Source organism: Gobio gobio (assembly GCF_949357685.1).
Source record: "Gobio gobio genome assembly, chromosome: 21".
NCBI classification, from domain to species: Eukaryota; Metazoa; Chordata; class Actinopteri; order Cypriniformes; family Gobionidae; genus Gobio; species Gobio gobio.
Genome location: NC_137117.1, coordinates 25508071 through 25523555, shown reverse-complemented (window position 1 = coordinate 25523555; position 15485 = coordinate 25508071). Strand labels below are relative to the sequence as shown.

General features: G+C 38.9%; 1 protein-coding gene across 1 annotated transcript in view; it reads right to left on the bottom strand.

Moving 5' to 3' along the window:
* Positions 1–15485, bottom strand: part of noc2l (NOC2-like nucleolar associated transcriptional repressor) — a 49817-nt gene that overhangs the window by 2445 nt on the left and 31887 nt on the right. Inside the window, exons 16-17 of the mRNA XM_079802117.1 lie at positions 6716–6829; positions 5268–5397 (exon numbers count right to left, since the gene is read on the bottom strand). Coding sequence (XP_079658243.1) covers positions 5268–5397; positions 6716–6829 — 244 coding nt within the window. The remainder of the gene's footprint in view (positions 1–5267; positions 5398–6715; positions 6830–15485) is intronic.

Genomic DNA, 15485 nt, shown 5'->3' with positions numbered 1-15485 from the left:
TCTCTTTCAACTGTGGTGGATGAATGATTATTAACATGAATAATTATTATTACAATTTAAAATAACTTTTATATTGTAAAAATAATAATAATTAATATTAATTATAAAATGTAATTTAATCTTCAGTGTCACATGATCCTTCCGAAATCATTCTAATATGCTGATTTGGTGATACATTTCTTATGTTGAAAACAGTTGTACTGCTTAAAATATTTGTGGAAATTATTTTTTAGGACTCTTTGATGACTTTTCTTTTCAAAAGAACAATTTGAAATTAAAATTAGTTACTTTTGATCAATTTAATGCGTGTACTTTAAAACATGCATGATTGACAATTTAATTAAATGTGCACAAGGGTTTATAAAACTAACTTACAGAATATAAAAATATTGCTAAAGGGGATAATGGACATTTTTTTATGTTTTAAAGGGGTGGTAAAACACATTCTTTTGAAGGCTTGGCTGTGTTTGTGGGGTGCACTGTAACATGTGTTCATGCTTCGTTTTAAAAAAAATTGCCTTATTTTTCATATATTTGACCTTTATTCTACACTGCTCTGTCCCTCCTTGTAAAACGGTCTGATGCTTTCCGGGTTGTATGAAGCCAGTCCCTCAAAAATACGCAGTGGGCTCTGATTGGTTAGCTGGCCCAGTGTGTTGTGATTCGCTAACCGCAGTGCACGTCGGAAACGTCACGCCCCTTACCGGAGGCTGTTCAGTATTAGAAACAACGGCGTCAATAAAACCATATGAGCTCGAATCAGACCCAGAACATTTGAGTGAAGATGATCGAGCAGAACCTGTTCAGTCCTCGAGAGTAAAGACTGCGGATCTATAATGATCGCTACTGAATGGCACTTTAACTTTTGTATTTTTAGAACGATTATAGCCAAATATCTGTCGCAAGAACTAACGTTAACCCAAAACGAACACTAAGCACTGGCTTTAACTAGTAAGTTAGCCAAATCACACACAGAAGCATGTTTAGCAAGCCTGTAGATAAACAATACATAAAAGCTCTAATCAAAGAATCATTTACACTAATGCCAGGTTCGCTGTTGAGATTTTAACGTTAATGTTTGTAATGTTAGGTGTTCGTCGGATAACGTTAAAGCTACACTATGTAACTTTTCCGTCCACTAGAGGTCGCCTGTTCAAAACAAAGGCGTAGTTTGATGACGCCACGTTTGAGCGCAGAATCTCGGGACATGTGGTCTTCACCTCACAGCCGCTGGAAAACAGTCAGGATAGGACTCGGGCAGAAATCATGTTCATGGATGTGATTATTAACATTACTGTAGTCTGAAGCAGAGCAGGAGCGAGTGTTGTGGAGCTGAGCAAGGCCGCAGGAGCGATTGAAGAGCGGGACTGTTATTATGGCATAGTCGCTGCCGGGACTTTTATTATGACACGATTGCCGGCGGCACTTCCTCTTCTCCAGTGCTGAGTGTGAGGTAACGCAGCTCTGTTTATCGTATTAGATATATCTGAGTGTGTTGAAAAGGAAGTTATGACGTTCGCTCGGCGGCTGCTATGACACTTGTTCACAATCCAGTGACAGTAAAGTGTTTCACTGAATAAAACCGGAGACCGAGGGTGACGCAGATATGACGCAATCGACAGGCGACTCCCTCACACGCATAGCTCACACGTCCCGGCTCCTTGGTTAAAATAGCAATTTTCTCACGATTTACAAATAGTTGAAAACATTTGGGATATTCTAAGTACTCAACTGAACAAAATGTATAACACTGGCCCAGTGGTTTCTGGATGTTTTACTGCAAAAATCCTACATAGTTCACCTTTAAGTATGAATGAGCATTTAACAGACTGGTTTGCAGAACAGCGTTGTCATCTGTTTACTTCCTTGCTACAACCTATTACAGGAAAACACATCGATGAAAAATAAATCAGACTTACAGGTTGTGGCCCGTAAACAGCTTCTGTTTGTAAATCCAGCTTTCAGGACAAGCCGTTGTGCATATCCTGTATTGAACTCGCGAAGTTTGTGGAAGTTTGTGTTGTCCTCCGTGAAATGTGCAGCGCGCGCATCGTGCATCCACGCACCGGCAGTGTTTTTTTCACGCAGCTGACGTTGTGCAAATCTGGCATTGAAATCGCGAAGACGGTGGATGTTTTCCTCTGTTAGATGTGCTGCAGGGAGCCCTGCGCGCGCCTGATTCCCCGCTGACTCAAACACACGTGCATATAACATGCTGTATGTTAAACGCTCTGCAACGCACCCCCGTCCCAAGGAAGGCTGAACAGAGCAAGTACCCCAGACCTGCAATCCGGATGAAAATAACAGCGTTTCCTCTGCATCGCGGCAACAACACTCCAGCCTACTAAGCCGCGATACAAAATGGCCTCACCCCCCCTTATTTAATATTCTCGGAGGAGGGGTTTATGTAAATATTGAGCCTGTTGATGTCACCAACCCTGGAGGAATGTGTGTAGTCGCCTACTGGCCGTTTGCTGTAGTTCTTAGAAACTGATTTCTTTAAAAGCAAATATCTCCCTTTGCTTTAAACTTTGAACGTTGTAACTTTGCAGATGTTGTTTATGCTCAAGCAGCAACATTACACGCTAGCTAAAGTTAGAATAGTGAAATCGTTGTTTACCACCCCTTTAAAGTAAATATTGTACACTACTATCCATCCAATATTATACGTAAGGAATAACCTCAGGTGTGCATTATTTTTCAATTATTCAACGGCCCGGAGTCAATTATTCTGCTTATACTACGGTTCCAACACCTCAAAACATTATTCAGGTGATGTATTTCAAGACATTTGTCAGGTTTTATCCATAAAACGCTCTTGTGTGCAGGACTAATTTCTTACGCATCTAATTCCAAAATGTCATTTTAGAGTTAGTAACGCCATTGATAGCAGACTGAATTAACATTACCTCAGTCTCTGCGTCCCTTTCAACAGTGTTTGGCGGCAGCGTCTACACATATTGAACTGTAAGAACAGTGCCTTTATTACCTCGCTAGTGAGAAATGTCACGTTGCTTTTAAGTTTGTTCACTATTTTACTGATAAAATCATCAGAGCAGCGCTGACAACATGTTTGTGTGTGTGTGTCCGTATTGTATGTGTGTGTGTTTGAGTGGGAGAGGGGGGGTTTTGGTTATTTTGCTGTTGTATACTGTAAAGACATTTGAAATAACTGAAATCATTTGGCGAAGTGATATGGAACTGTAATGTGGTCAAGACCTGCCTTGAACTACTTTTGCCGTGCATTTCCCTGAAAACCACTGGTTGAGCTCTACCTCTAGCTCTAACCTGCTTCAAGATCCAGCAAAACCAGTCATGTCTTCAACACATAGTCAGAAGTTGTATTAGCCTAGCATCCAGGGTACAGACATGTATGCCATACCAATATTTACACAAAAAAGGACATTATAAATAATAGTCTCTTCCTTCAACCTCCACTCTTGTCCTTTCCTGCCCTCTTCTACTTCTACAGCCGCTTACACTGAAACTCTGCCATGTGACTAACATAAAACAAACTGCAGAAGTGAAAATGTCTTAATCAAAAGTGTGGAAAAGTGAAATATATTTGTTGGTTTGGTAAAAGAGTAGAACAGAACAACAAATCAACAACAAAAAAGGACTTTTTCTTTTACAATATGCAACCGAGACCACAAATTAATATATTAGAGGTCATGTGACTGTTCTCTGAGTCTAAGCGCTAGAGGTATGGGGCCGGTTAAGCCGTGTGGTGAAGAAGCGGCCACTAACATCTTTCCAAGCGAATGTTTTGAATTACAAACCCCCACTGGGATCCAAGTATGCAAAAAAAGCTTCCTGTAAGAGAGAACAGAGTAAGAGAGAGCGAGAGACAGACAGAATGAGAGAGAGAGAGAGAGAGAGAGAGAGAGAGAGAGAGAGAGAGAGAGAGAGAGAGAGAGAGAGAGAGAGAGAGAGAGAGAGAGAGAGAGAGAGAGAGAGAGAGAGAGAGAGAGAGAGAGAGAGAGAGAGAGAGAGAGAGAGAGAGAGAGAGAGAGAGAGAGAGAGAGAGAGAGAGAGAGAGATTTGTAGGGACTCCACACAATGAGCACCAGATGTAAAAAAAAACCCTTCCTCTTGCCTCCCACCTCCATGGGACTTTTTCTGCGGCTGTCGGCTCATGGGCGGGAGGAGTGGGAGAGTGTGGCATGTGTCCGACACATGACCCAGCACACAACTCCAGATATAGAGTTAAAGAGGAGAGGCAAGTGCACGTCTGACAGCTGACCTGCCCTCCACTGAGATCCATTCAGAGAGAGAGAGAGAGACAGAGAGAGAGAGAGAGAGAGAGAGAGAGAGAGAGAGAGAGAGAGAGAGAGAGAGAGAGAGAGAGAGAGAGAGAGAGAGAGAGAGAGAGAGAGAGAGAGAGAGAGAGAGAGAGAGAGAGAGAGAGAAGAGGAGAGAGAGAGAGAGAAAAGAGAGAGAGAGAAAAGAGAGAGAGAGAGAGAGAAAAGAGAGAGAGAAAAGAGAGAGAGAGAGAGCAAGAGAAAGCGCGCAAGAGAAAGAGAGAGCGCAAGAGAAAGAGAGAGAGCGCAAGAGAAAGAGAGAGATACTGTGCTCATACAACTGAAATGGAAAAGATACATTTAGTGTGCATTTTTCTACGCATTTGTTTTAATTGTAATATTATTGTAAATAATGTCATGTAAATTATTGTTTTTTAATTATTATGCATGTACTACAGTTACCTGCTGGAAACATTTTTAAATATTCAATATCAAATGTAAAGATTATCTTTTTGTGCATGATTCATCTGCACTTATTAAACGAATATATAAATAATATTTATCTTTATAATCTTTTAAATCAAAATGTTACAACTTGCTCCACCTCTAAAAAACTTTCCCCTTCAGCTGACATCAAGCCCTCTTATTTTTCAGCCCTTCCCCTCTAATCCTGTCATATACGTTTCACAATCAGTTCACAATGAAGAAAATCAAGACCAATCCTAATTTTTTTTCTTGCTAAACATCCCGTTTCACACAGAAATGTTGCTAGAGAGAAGTATAATGGGTTGTGAAGAATATTTAAATCAGAGTTAAAATGAAGTTCAATAGATCTGTTGGGTTTATACTTATTGTACTTCTCATCTCTGAGAAGAGAATCTTCTGACAGTACAATGGACTACAGCCTCCCAGTGACAAAGAAAGGCATTACAGGAAAACAAAAATCTTTCCCATTGCACATGTTAGTATGATATATACATAAGTTGCAATGTGGGAACAGATTAATATATTAACACAAAACCTTACCTTTGGATTTGAACAGGTCGTCGTCATCCTCGTCACTTTCTGATTCAAAGAGACCCTTGAACTCCTTTTTGTCTGTTTTTTTCTCTTCAGCCTTCTTGCGCTTGATTTCAGGGAGATTCAAATCCTCCATCTAAATTAAAAAGCGATGGGAAAGAGAAAAAAAAACTATTCTTTAAATACGTTAATTTTTCAAAACTGAACAAAAACTGCAGATATGACGTTAATGAGAATATAATGCTGATAGAATGTTTTTATTGTATTTTTTATTTTTAATCTGGTTGAGAAATCTACAATTGGAACGGTGGAAGTGTGTTTTTTTCTCTCTAGATGTATAATGACCTATTCTGCGAGTTTCCTTCCATCTCATTAACATCAGATGTCACAAAATGAGTCACTGCGGAGTGTATTCAACTTCTTTACCTATAGACATCTTACTACTACAAAGGATTCAAATTAATCATATAATATAAAATATAATTTAAGAAAAGAAAAGAAAGTTTAGAATTTTAGAAACCAAGAGCTTAAAAAAAAAAGGAATAAAGTTATATTCCCCCCTAAAAACATAATAGGATCTAGTATGTATGTGTATTGATGGAGGAAATGGCAGAGGCAGTAGAGGCAGGCGGGAGGCAGTGGTAATCAGATCTGAGCGTGGGGACTCGGTGGATCAAAGCCTGGGACGCAGCCCTGAGCGTTATAATACTCTTCCTGTAGCACTAGCCCTGCCGCCTCCTCCGCCAATCTGCCGCTTCCTAGACGCCAACACTCCGCCTGGTGTCATCTCCATTATCTCCCTATGGACACGATCCAGCTCCACACACACACACACACACACACACACCACACACACCACACACACACACACACACACACACACACACACACACACACACACACACACACACACACACACACACACACACACACACACACACACACACACACACACACACACACACACACACACACACACACACACACACACACACACACACACACACACACACACACACACACACACACACACACACACACACACACACACACACACACACACACACACACACACACACACACACACACACACACACACACACACACACACACACACACACACACACACACACACACACACACACACACACACACACACACACAGTAGGTGCTTTCACAGAACCAGCACACAGTGTGCACAAAGATGATCACAACTGTGTGTTTCATTTAAGACTAGCATTAAAATAGCACTGGGATAAACAGCCGTCTCGATGTATATATAATCACAATTATTCAATTCTATCTGAAGATCAAACTAAGGCATTGTACTGCGGCTCCCACTTGTGAAAGATGAGTGTACAGCTCAGATCAGTCTAAATCCAGCTTCCTCTGAAGGTGTGGTTTGGATTATTTTGGTCTAATGGTAATAGTTGCTGTGGATTAGCCATTTTTACCCTTTCTTTCCCAGAGATCTCCAGCTGAATCTCCTTTTCACGAAGTTTCTTCCACTGGCTGTAATATTTAGTGATGGGAGTGCCTTCCTCAGCTACTTGCTTCTCCCAGGCTGCCTGTAAACACACCAAAATAAAAACACACAATGAATTTCCCATAGGAAAGGTAAACAAAAGGGATCTCAATACACATTCCAAAAAAAAAAAAAAAAAAAGCCAGAAAGTTCAAAAAGTACAATTGTAAGGCATGACAAGTACACACAGGCCTGTTCTGTTATTGTGGATCAATAAACCCCTAAAAACAGATAAGGCCTGTATCATCGAAGAAAATAGAATGTGTGTAGGGTCTATCACTATACCCTAACATATTATTTATGAAGTATCAAGCCGATCGCAGCAATTTTCAAAATCTGAAGCAGACCAGGTAGCGACCCTAGGTGCACACCTTTTCTCTTAAACCGCAAAAATAAGCGGCTCACAGAAGGATAAAGGGGCAGGGGAGGGTATAAGAGTGCATTTCTGCCAGCTTTTCCTTAAAGGTCTTTGTGGATGATATTGGTCAGGTAAAATAAGATTAGTTGACCTCAAAATCCAATAGACCATAATAAATCTCACTTCAGTCTAGTTAGCTAAACTTATTTATAACAATTTGCAGTGGTTTGTAGAATAGTAAAAAGATCAAAGCTATAAAAGGTGCAATATGCTCCATCAGACCCAAACAAAGCTAACAGATGTGTACATGACCAGCGAGGCTAAGCTTCCTGGCAAACTGGGGGCTTCATCCGTTGAAGCATCTGTTCATTGACTGCTGAGCACATTCTGGAAAGAAATCCTGATGTGATCACTTGGTTCACTATGGTGCTGAGGCTAAAATGAACTGCAAGAAATCACAACGGAATGTCTTAGCCATTGCAATGGTTAGTATACCTACACATTGAGCCTTGCCGTTCAAGCGGGTGACACAATTTCATGTGTTTAATAGTGTTTATATTTTATACAAGCATAATAATAATAAATAAAATTGCTGGGCATATAGTGTCTATGTCGCTAAATATTAACTTATGTAACGATAAAATATTAGTATGCATCATGATGGCTAGATGAAAACTAGTTTAGTTTTACTGACTAAAAGTATTTAGAAATATGTAAAAAAAAAAAATCAATAAAAAAGGAAATTAGAAAAAACGGTAACACTTTACAATAAGGTTTCATTAGTTAACAAACTAATAATGAACTGCACTTCCACAGCATTTATTAATCTTTGTTAATGTTAATTTCAGCATTTACTAGTACATTATTAAAATCAGAAGTTTTATTTGTTAACATTAGTTAATGCACTGTGAACTAACATGAACAGCTTTATTTTTTTATTAACTAACATTAACAAAGATTAACAAATACTGTAACAAATCTATTTCTCATGGTTAGTTAATACATTAACTAATGTTAACAAATGAATCTTGTAAAGTGTTACCAATAAAACTAATAGCAGTATATAAATAATAGAGCATAGATAATATTAACAAAACATTAGGTAGGTGGGTAGGTAGGTAGGCATGTATGTATGTATGCATGTAGATATTTAACCTCTGTGTGAAGCGTGTCATAGTGTGGTAGCATTAGAGCTGTTGGAGTCACTGGTACGACCCACAGAGACAGATATTTGTTTGTTGGACTGATCCGTGGGGCATGCGGCTTTATGCAGCTGTGCTGGCGGCAGTACCGGGTGAGAAGTTTGCCATGCCACCCTCGTTACTAAAGGACATCTTTCCTGCTGGCCGGAGCCTGGCGACAGACGCACCCCGGCGTGGTGCCATGCTGTCTGCATGCTCTGCCCTACTGCATCTCTCCCTACGGCTCAACATTACACAGAGGAGAGAGACAGAACCGTCCACCCCTCCTTCATTTCAGTCTTAAACGGCCTTAAATATTTATCAGAAGCACGAGTCCTTCCAGAGACAGCAAGGGGCGGGGAGGAGAGATGAACGGGCTGTGCATCGGCAGGGGTGACAAATGAGAGCGGAGATGGAGATGAATGGAGCAGAGATCTCGCCCCAGAGAGGAAGCAACTTCTCACCTTCTCTCTCAACCTTCACCCCTGCTGTCCCCTCATTTTTTCTCTCCCCACCAACTTCGTCATTATCATGCTAGTCAGCACCAGGATTTTTGTTGTTATGAGGACAAAAACTAGCAGTGAAAAGAAAAAAAAGTGCACTAAATTATAAAGAAAAACTAAATAGATTTACAAAGAAAATGTTTGATTTTTAATTCCAATCAATGCCAGATGGTCTGATCCTGTGTATTGCGCCAAAAAGAGACGCACAATCAAACAGGAAGGGGGGCATCTGATGATATATAAAACAACCAACATTGCTTTCTGAATACGACATTTAGCGACAGTGAAATCTGAAATGTATTACAATGACACACATTAATCAAAATATATGATATGATATGGGCTAGGTGCACAAGATGGAGCCCGTGTTCATGTTTACTTCCGCTACTCTTACGGTCTTGGCAACGTTTGCATTTACTGTAAGGAGAAACTTATAAAACTTGTCTAGATATAATGAATGTTTTTTCTTTTCAATTAAAAGGCACAATATGTAAGATTTTTGGATTAATATATCTAAAAAACCACTGACTTGTGTACTTACATTATCCCAGATGTTGCATAGTAGTGACGTACTCCTGCCTTACCCTCGATTTTAGACAAGGGATCAACTGTTTGGATACATTTATAGACCGAAAACGAATTATTGTTATATAGCTGAAAACATTTAGTCTTATTGTTTGAATCTCGTGTTTTTATTTTCAGTGACTGAATGTTTTCACCATGCCTCAGAAAAAATACTATTTTTTCAAGTGGCTAACATAGCATAGTCAGATGCAGCTTTTTTTTAGTAACAGTAATACAGCATTTTTTCCGTCATACAATGTTTTAAAATGAATTGCATGCCATTTAGCAACACACGCCACCCAGCATTTATTAATATGATATTCTAATATCGATCTAGCTTACTGCAGTGTAGGGCTGCACGATATGAGGAAAAGCTGCGATGTGCGATAATATTGTTTAATATTGCGATGACGATATGACTTGCGTTGCGATAAATATTCAAATGTGAATATAGCTATACTGTTCCCATGTCTTAGTGCTTTAATAGCTTGTGTTCAGTGTTGGGCAGTCACGGAATACATGTACCTACATGTACCAGCATCACGTATTAAGAATACTATGAGTAACTGTATTCCGTTACAGTTACAATTTAAATAGTTGATATTTAGAATACAGTACATTGTTGAAATCAATGGATAACATTAATGATACTTCTCTGTTTCATGAGTTTATTTACTCTCTAAATAAATTAAGGCAACTCAATGCATTTCTCAGAACGCCCCAATATGAAAACGAAAAAATGTACGGTTTGCGTGATCAGTCACAATGGAGTCGGAGAGGAGCAGCGGGAGCTAGTAGAGATGGAGCCAGAACAACAGAGCCAGGGCAAGAAAGCGTTTCTTGGAAATTCAAACAGCATTTCATATTAAATAAAAAAAGAGAAGGGAGAACGAAATATAACACGGCAGTGCAACTGTGCGGTGGCGGATACACACGCACGCACGCCTAGGCCAATATATATTTTTAGCCTATATTATATATATAAATTCGTTTTATATTTGTTAAATATATTATTTGTTTATATTTTTTATTTTCAAAATGTAGGCTATTTAATTGAGATTGAGGTGTGTATATATATTTCAATTAATTGGCCTACATTTTGGAAAAAAAAAATATAAGGCTCAAACATGCGTGTTTATTTTGGTAGGCCTACTTCCGTCAGTGAAACAACATAGCCTACTACAGCCTGTAAAACATTTAAATACATATCTGTAAATAATCGAAATATAAATAATATAAGTTAAATATTAGTTAAAGAAAAAAATTGTTTATATTTCCCCATAGACGTGCGTCATATGCCTTTGCGCTGAAAGGGATGACACGAGCAGGAAAGAAGCATCGTTTTCTAATATCTTCATGTTTTCTTCTGATGTTCCAAAACTGATAGGCTACTTGTAGTAAAATGTGAAGAACGAAATTATCTTCCACAGGGTCAAGAACTTTGGCTTTGTTTGATTATGCGCTGTGAGAGAAAGCGAAACTAAAAATCTCCGGCGTGAAATGCGCTATACACAAAATCTTGACCGAGTCTAATAGCAGCACAAACTGTGTTAAATAAAGTAAAGTTTGAAGTAAAATGTATCTGTCCTACCTTTTCTACTTTACCACAGTAAATGATGCGAATATAGCCTACTCCTAAATAAATCAAACAAGGAAGAAATGTTTAACCCCCTGCCAGAAACGTAAATGAGGATTTGGGAAAATAAATAAGAGATTCCATGTCCAGTACAATAAAATGGAGTAAGCCTATTGTTAAATTCGTGGAAAATCGTGTGACCAGATAGCAAAACGCAAGCAAACTTAAATTTGGCTCACCACATAAAGCCTCTCTCGATCGGCATGAATCCATATGTTTCCATGGCTGTGATGTAACATTTAACTGCGAACCTATTATTTATTTTGTAAATAAAACGTTGTGCTTCACTCGTGTCATAATATTCACGTAAAACAGCTTCACATACAAAAAAAAAAAAAGTATTTTGGCCGACCACCGCAGGTGCTCCTGCTTAGTTGACGTGCAACGGCTCTTGGGCTAGTAAATCAGCGCATAGGAGAATGTTCTTCTATGCGCTGATTTACTAGCCCAAGAGCCGTTGGCCCCGTTTGACGTTAGCTAAATATTTTATAATATATGTTTAGTAAGAAGGATTTTATGGCCGCATTCCTACACTTATAAAATGCAATTCAATGTGGAAGTAATCCAAGTATTCATAATACGTTACTCAGATTGGCGCATGTAATAAACTGTATTCCCTTTTTCATCGTGTCAGGCTGTCTGTTGCGATATGTTCATCGCGCGAGTTCATATCGCGATGACGATGAAAATTCGATGTATCGTTCAGCCCTACTGCAGTGTGCAACAAGTGTCTCAGTGTCACATTTTCAACACACCCAAATGTGTCTAATAATGATAAAACAGCGCTGCGTTACCCCCCACATACACTTGAAAGGAAGAAGCGGCAACTGTGGCATAATAAAAGTTCAGCTGCTGTCACCGTGTGTTACGTTCATCTCTCATTAGCAATTGCTCCAGCGACCTCGTTCAGCTCCCACAGCACTCGGCCCTGCTCTGCTTCATACTACAGTAACATTTATAATCTCATCCATGAACATGATTTCTGTCTACGTCACATCCTGATTCTTTTCCACCGTCTGTGAGGTGAAGACTACAACTCCCAAGATTCCACGCACAATCTCAGCATCATCAAGCTACGCCCTTGTTAGGTGACCTCTAGCTGCAAAAAAATACATATTGTGCCTTTAAAGAGATCTTTTTCATCTATCAGAGATAAAAAATAAATAAAAAAACACCTTACATTATTGTGTACCACTGTGCGATAATTCATCAAGATGCACAGAGATTATCTTTCATTCACCAACCTCCTGCTGGTTCTGCGGTTCACAGTGGTTAGCGAAAATACACTGGGATGGCATTCATTTAAAAGTGTGCAATATACATTTCCTGATTTTGTTCTGAGGAACTAAATGGCTTAAAACTGCCTTCTCTTTCTGCGTGGAACAACACTCTAGCCTTATCAAGATCTAATGTTTGCTATTGTCAACCCAAGTATCAATATTCATCAGAGATATTTAAGTGATAATAGGATATGGACTCAGTGTATAGTTTAGTAACTGTATTTGGTAATATTATTTATGCTGTTTGTATTATTTAATATGTCATTTAATTATTATAGGTTTGCATACAATGTTCAGTGTTTGCATTTCCCCTGTGAATTTATATGAAATTACTGCATGAATTTTTCTGCAAGTGGGATGAGTAAAGAGCTGTTGCATAAATCATTATCATAAAACCTGCTGCATAAATCATTATCTGTCTGGTGTCTATAAGCAGCACACACAACATATTTTGCTACGAGTAAAATATACACAACTCTTATTTTTACTTAGCCATATTGAAAACTTTTTGCGTTAACTAAAGTTAAACAGTTTCACAGGGCAAAATGTTTACATTTTTACTTAAAACTCTTTAATCATGGTTATTCCTCTAGTTGTAATCTTTCATTTGAGTAGTCTGTTCTCAGGAAAGCAATTATTATTATTTTTTTCTGATCCAGGTAGGGTACAGGTTTCCAGTGTATGGGTATAATTGTTTTACTATATGTTTTTACTTATATCAATTCTAATGTTGCATGTAATACTAATATTTTCGAGACATTTTTTAATGGGTGTGGCTGCGCAGACAACTGATGGGTCTGTCTTACCTGGTTTGCACACAAATTGTTTCTATACATTTTATATTTTTAAATTGAGTTATATTTACATATTAGTATATTTACAGTATACATAATTGGTTGTGGAATAAGACAACAAGTTTCTCTTTGTGGACAGTAAAGTGTATTTCAGACATTCACCTAACTCATACATGCGTGCGTTTCAAATGCCATTGGCTTATGTAATAGTAATATAGATCTTTTAAAGGAACACGCTCCTATTTTTGAAAACTCATTTTCCAAATCCCCTAGAGTTAAACAGTTGAGTTTTACCATTTTCAAATCCATTCAGCCGATCTCCGGGTCTGGCAGTAGAACTTTCAGCATAGATCATTGAATCTGATTAGACTGTTAGAATCTCGCTCAAAAAATGACCAAAGAGTTTCGATATTTTTCCGCAGCAGCTGAAAATAGTCCCCGGCTAGCACGCTGCATGTACTGTGCAAGCAGGTTGTCACGTTGGTTATGTTGACGGAAGTTAGCCTATTTTCAGGAACTGCGTAATATCATTGTGCCTGCTGCACCCGTGGTACAGCAGCAAAGTTCCTTGATTATTAGGAAGGAATGACAGTATAGTTCCTAGCTATATCGGCTTAGAAAATCTTGTGGTTCTTCGTACACAATGTAACTACAGAAGAGTCAAGTTTTAAATAGAAAAAATATTGAAACTCTTTGGTCATTTTTTGAGCGAGATGCTAACAGTCTAATCAGATTCAATGATCTATGCTAAGCTATACTAAAAGGTGCTACCAGAGTTCGGCTGAATGGATTTGAAAACGGTAAAACTCAACTGTTTAAAACTGCAGTCCATAAGTTTTGCCTCTGTGTCGCCATCTCTGTGTGAAACCTGCAATTGCAGTTATTTGTGGAGTTATCATCTGTACGCGAGTTGTGGGTTGGCGCGGTTTCTCACAATGTTTTGAGGAGTTTGTGCGGCTGTCATTCATTCACCGCAGCAGTGTGGATACTGTACTTCAGAATCACAGATGACTTGGAGTATAACCTAAATACGAATTTTCACCGGAAAATGTAATCTGAACAAGTAAGTAACATGTCTGCCACTTTTGAGAACAAAACATTACAATAAATTACGATCGCTCGTACAACATCAAACCGTGCAAATTGTTATTTTTGTTGTACTTTGTTCTCAAATTGTTAATTTTAAGAGCATTAACATTGCGTGACTGTGTATTTAGTGTTCATTAGCGTTACCTGTAGATTTCAATTTCCGTACAGTATATTCTTTTGTTTTTGACTATGGGTGAATCTCCAGTTGTCACTGATGTCCTTTCTGGATTACAATCCACCATCAAAAAGATAAGTTTAAAGGGGTACTTCAGCGCTGGGAAGATGAATGTGTATTTAAACTGGGTCATTTATGTAGTAAAAATGTGAAATTATTTTTGAATTTGGTGCCTTCTAGGCCAAGAAAAGACAGAAAATGTATTGTCTCATGTGGACGAAAGACAACAACTCCCAGAATGCACTTGCTTTGCTGCCCTATGAGGCCACTCCCAAAGCCACGGCTACTGGTTACATCTCTTGCCCACCGCGGCACCACCCCCAACGTCGTTTTGCTATTCATAGTAATAAAATCATTTCGTTCAGTTAGAGAATAGACACTACAATTAAAAACTGAACGCATCTTATCAATAAAGTGTGAGCGAGCTGAACGAAAGTCACGACAAAAGCAGCAGGAGTCAGATTTCATTCATCACGAGAGCGAAGAGCTGAGGCAAGAGCATTCAATCGTGACATGTCCAATCTGCCGTGTTATCAGATCATGATTATGGAAGCTTAACTTTCATAGGAATTCATTGAAAAGTTGAAACACTTACTTTGCTCTGTACCGCTCCGTTATTAATGCCCGAGGCCGAGCCGAGCGCATTTACATTCTGTGAGTGAGAGCTCTCCCCTGTGGGCGGGTTGAAAACATGCGGAACTAGCTCCTTGTACTGGCTGTAGTCTTTAGCCTCTGGCCAAAAAATCCTCAGATGACACAAAATGACGATATTTGCGTCATCTGAGGATTTTTTCCAGAAATAAAATGCATAATGCTCTCGTCTCAGGGGGACATGAGGGGGGAAAGTACGATAATTAGAATATACTATCGGGTTTCTACTGATACAAAGCTAAATGCTAAATCACTGAAGTAACCCTTTAATTACCCCAGCTGCTGTGAGAAAATGCTATAAATGATCAGCTGAAGAACATGCTCCTCACGTGCGTTACTACTACTAGCCGGACTCTTTCTTTATGTATACAGACGTGATGTAATGACGCAAAGACATGCTTGAATTTCCAGCGGAAATCCACCATACCACTCAAATTATAACATTATTACAAGCTTACCATTGTTAAT